We start from the raw sequence: 4,845 nt of genomic DNA on the forward strand, positions 1-4,845 counted from the left end.
CCATCTATTACTAAGAACTGTGAGCTTTCTGACAGGAAATCAAGAATCCAGTCGCACAACTGAGGTGATATCCATAGGCATGCAGTTTGGTCAGAAGAAGCTTATGATGAATGGTGTCGAAAGCTTTCCGGAAATATAAAAATATGGAATCAATTTGACATACCATGTTGATATCACTCATTACTTCATGAGTATTAAGAGCTAGTTGTGTTTCACAAGAATTATGTTTCTGGATCCATGATGACTAAGTGACAATAAATTGTTTTCTTTGAGGTAATTCACAATGTTCAAATGCAGTATATGTTCCAAAACCCTACTGCAAATCAACATTAATGCTGTGGGCCTGTAATTCATAGAATTACTCCTATTTCCCATTTTGGAGCAATTTTCCAGTCTTTAGGTAGTATCAGCATACTCTGAAAGGAACCTGACTAGTATTTGATCTGTACTGGAACCCTTGCCTTTATTAACCCAGATAACCCCGACATCCTTCTGGAAGGGCGACATCACTCACTGTTAAAATTATTTATTTTTGTGAATAACGCATTGCTGCAATGGACTGTGACACTATGTTATATGAAGTAGGCAGAGTCAGTTGGGCGCTGCAACAATCAGTTTGACAGTGTCATTCATAGTGAGTGAGAAACTGTGTCTTGGAAATAGGGCCGATTTTACCACGGATGAACTGACTGACCTTGTCATCGATGGGTATGTATATTTTCTTTCATATTGCGCCAATAATTCTGAAATTTGTCATATAATATCTTAAAGAATTAACCTATATTATTTATGGGTTCATATTATGATTGAAAGTTTTCATTGGTTGTAATTCAATAATGTTTTCAACCATCCTTCCAGAAAGATGTCAGGGTAATATGTTATCATTCTGTATTCACAAAAACGATGTACACTGATGGAACTTTTGAACATGTTAGAATAAAAAGATGAGGAAATACCTAATACTGGTGTGAATGTAACATTCCACCCTCCTCTAAATTCAACTTATGACATAACAGATGAAGATTATTGTGCTGAAGAAAATCCAAGTGTAGATAAATTACGAGCAAGTCAGCTCAGTGCTACGGCCTTTTGTGACTTGGCCATTTCTACCAATGGTAATGCTATGAATGCAACAAGGAAACAATCCTTTACCTCTGATGTTGTTCCAGGACCCTTCAGCAGCACAAAAACAGCAACAATAACAACAACAACAACCACAAACAAACCAGCAAGGCTATCGAAGAATAAAGCTCTAAACCTCAAGAAATATAAGCGGAAAAGTGGTGAAATATTTAATCCAACACCTGTATGGCCTCTAATGTTCACAGTTGGAATGAAGAAAGGGCAAACACCACTTGAATATTTCCAACAGTTTTTTGATAACGAAGTGCTTCTAATGATGGTCACTTACACTAATCAGTATGCAGCCAAGAGATATAGACTAGGTGATTGTTCAGAAGATGAAATGTTGGTGTTTGTTGCAATACTTCTGTTAAGTGGAAATGTAACAGTGTCACGCAGAAAGATGTACTGGCAATCAGATATAGACAGTCACAACGACCTCGTAACAAATGTCATGTCCAGAGGTGAATTTGACTTTATCTTTTCCAATTTGCATGTATGCAACAATGACAATTTAGATAAATCAGACCATTTTGGGAAAATCAGCCCATTACTGTGTGTGCTGAATGATAGATTCAAACAATTTGTGCCTCATGTGCAGCATCATTCTATCAATGAATTGATGGTCCCATACGTCGGAAGTCATGGGGGCAAACAATTCATAAAAGGGGAAACCAATCTGATGTGGATTCAAATTTTGTCGACGAGGCATAAGTGGTGGATATATTATTTGGCTCGAACCCTACCAAGGAGCTGGCACATGTAGTAAGGACTATGAAACAAAAGGTATGTGGTACGGTGTGGTAATGACTTCTGTTGACCAGTTACTTCCACATGTTCCATATCAAATATACTTTGATAACCTCTTTACAAGCGTTGAACTACTACATGACCTAAAAGAGAGGGGTGTGGAAACAACAGGAACAATAAGAGGAAACAGAGTTAAGAATTGTACTCTATCATCTGTAGATAAAATGATAAAAGAAAATAGAAGATCATACGAAGTTTGTTCTGACTCAGCATCTGGGATTTCCATTGTACGTTTGAATGACAAAACGTTGTTACTGTAGCCACCAACTTTGACAGAGTGCAACCACTACGATCTGTAACAAGTTTTTCCAGGGAACAAAGGAAAAGGATTAGCGTGCCTCAACCTAACTTATTACACTCCTACAATACTCATATGTGAGGCATAGATCGATCTGACCAAAATGTATCCCTCTATAGATGCTCTATAAGAGGGAAAAAGTGGTATTTCCCAATTATTGCACATTTTATAGACATTTCAGAGCAAAATGCCTGGGATCTTTACAAGCACAACAAAGAACCCATAGACCACCTGACATTTCGTCGTGGAATTGTCACTGCAATTCTTGAAAGTCACAAAATAGTAACTATCAGCAGAAGACGTCCTAGTAAGAGGGCAAAACTACATTCTAGATTTGATGGAGGAGAACATTATGTTACTGAATTACCAACAGATGATGTAACAAAAAAGAAGAAGCAGCTGAAATCTCGAAGTTGCCACAAAAAAACCACTACTATGTGCGTAAAATGTTTGTGGCTTTTTGTCTTGTCATACTAGTGCATAAAATATGTGTATAGGTTATTTTCTTTGTTTTTTTGTATTTATTAGCTGTTTTAATCCATAATTCAAATTTATTTATGTTTGTTTGAAAGTATGAAAACCGAAACAAGTTAATTGTGCAATGTCATATACTTTAAAAACATGTTCCCTTATTGTCCTGACGTCCTTCTGGAAGGACGCCCTTTTTGGAAATATGAAGTAAAAATAAATACTCAAAATTGTTCTTACTTTCTTCCTTACAACCTTGTGAATGAATGTAGTTAAGATATAAATCAAGTTTGAAAAAACAAATAATTCAGGACTATCAGGGTTAAGTGACTTAAGCTGCTTTGCTACACTGAGGAGAGCTACTTCTATGTTTCTCATCTTGGCACTTGTTCTTGATTGGAATTCAGGAATATTTACTTCTTCTTCTTCTTTGGTGAAAGAGTTTTGGAAAACCATGTTTAATAACTCTGCTTTAGTAGCACTGTCATCAGTGACTTCACCATTGTTATCATGCAGTGAAGGAATTGATTGCGTCTTGCCACTGGTGTGCTTTATGTATGACCAGAATCTCTTTGGGTTTTCTGCCAGATTCCGAGACAGAGTTTCATTGTGGAAAATATTAAAAGTGTTTCACATTTATGTATGTGCTATACTTCGAACTTCGGCAAAACTTTGTTGATCTTGGGTATTATGTGTGTGTGTGGGTGGGTGGGGGGGGGGGGGTCATTACCATCACTTATTAATTTATGTGGTATATAGCTCTCAATTGCTGTCGATACTCTCTCTTTGAATTCATTCCACATGTTTTGTACACTTTCATGATCACATCAGAAGGAGTGAAGACTGTCTCTTAAAAATGCGTTAAGAGCATTTTTATCATCTTTTTTAAATAGGTGTACTCTGCGTTTCTTTTTGATGGTTGTGGGTGTTAACAGTATTCCGGCTAGCAGCAACTGCCTTGTAGTCACTAATCCCTGTATTTGTCATGTTACTCCCTATTTGTCCAGGATGATTTGTTGCTAAGAGGTCAAGTATGCTTTTGCAACCATTTACGCTTCAAAATAATTTTCTGAGAAAGTATTTAGTACAATTTTGGATGACATTTTATGCCTGCCTCTGGCTTTAAGTGTATAATTTTTCCAGCACGTTGAGGGTAGATTGAAGTCATGGCCGACTATAATTGTATGAGTGGGATACCTATTTGAAATGACACTCGAGGGTTTTTTTTTTTTTTTTTTTTTTTCCTCTTCAGCAACTATATCTTCTGAGTTGAGTTGGAGTAGGAGTGGGGGTCAGTAAAATGATCTAATTAATCTCTTAGTCTGATTGTCAAGTATAAACTCTACAGACTTGAAATGTACATAAATATATACAAATGTGTATATCTTGGAAATATACTCGTAATTTTAAACCCTTGAACAATATTATTTTATGTACAAATTTAAGTGGCTTAAAATCAGTTGTTGGATACCTAGAATCATTGCTAGCTTTTTGTACTGGCTCAGAAATATACACAGTTTTCCTGAAGATTTTCTATCCTCTGTTATGTTGCTTTTCAATCCAAAGAAAACACATTACACTAAGAAACCGTGTAATTTCCAAATAGGAATATTAAAAATTCCCCAGACATGATCCACAAACAGATCTCACATACCATTTTCTCACACACCTTCAATACTCCAGTCACCCCCAAAAACTATCTACAAAGGAGTGCCCCCTACATTATCTAATACCACCACAAACTGGAACAACTGAACACCATCCTTCCTTAGGGCCTGGATTACCTATTGTCTGGCCCTGGAAAGAGGACATTCCTATGCAATAGTCTTTCCTCCCCTCCTAAAGTGGCATTCAATTGCCCACCCAGCCTCCACAATATCCTAGTCCATCCCTATTTCACTCTCAGTTCCAAATCCTTGCCACAGGGATCACATTCCTGTGGAATGTCCATGTGCAAGACCTGCCCTATCCACCCACCCAGCACTTCCTATTCCAATCCTGTCACATGCTTATCCTATTGCTTTACTTGTGAAATCAGCCATATCATACTTTAGCTCTGTTGCAACCATTGCACAGCTGTTTAAATTGGTGTGAATACCAACCAGCTATCGACCACGATGACCGACCACCCCCAAACTGTGGCCTAG

The 4,845-nt window shown here is 37.3% G+C and overlaps 2 protein-coding genes across 2 annotated transcripts; both read left to right on the forward strand.

The window, feature by feature from the left end:
* The first annotated feature begins 836 nt into the window (after positions 1-836).
* LOC126267853 (piggyBac transposable element-derived protein 3-like) lies at positions 837-1,888 on the forward strand. The gene is made up of 3 exons (XM_049973163.1): positions 837-870; positions 945-1,115; positions 1,230-1,888. Exons 1-3 carry the CDS (start codon positions 837-839, stop codon positions 1,886-1,888), a joined length of 864 nt encoding a protein of 287 aa, XP_049829120.1.
* A 40-nt stretch (positions 1,889-1,928) lies between these two features.
* LOC126267854 (piggyBac transposable element-derived protein 2-like) lies at positions 1,929-2,767 on the forward strand. The gene is made up of 4 exons (XM_049973164.1): positions 1,929-2,163; positions 2,245-2,307; positions 2,403-2,671; positions 2,759-2,767. The coding sequence occupies exons 1-4, from the start codon at positions 1,929-1,931 to the stop codon at positions 2,765-2,767; spliced, it is 576 nt and encodes a 191-aa protein (XP_049829121.1).
* Positions 2,768-4,845: the final 2,078 nt, after the last annotated feature.

This window comes from Schistocerca gregaria, chromosome 4 (genome assembly GCF_023897955.1).
Source record: "Schistocerca gregaria isolate iqSchGreg1 chromosome 4, iqSchGreg1.2, whole genome shotgun sequence".
In the NCBI taxonomy this organism is placed as follows: domain Eukaryota; kingdom Metazoa; phylum Arthropoda; class Insecta; order Orthoptera; family Acrididae; genus Schistocerca; species Schistocerca gregaria.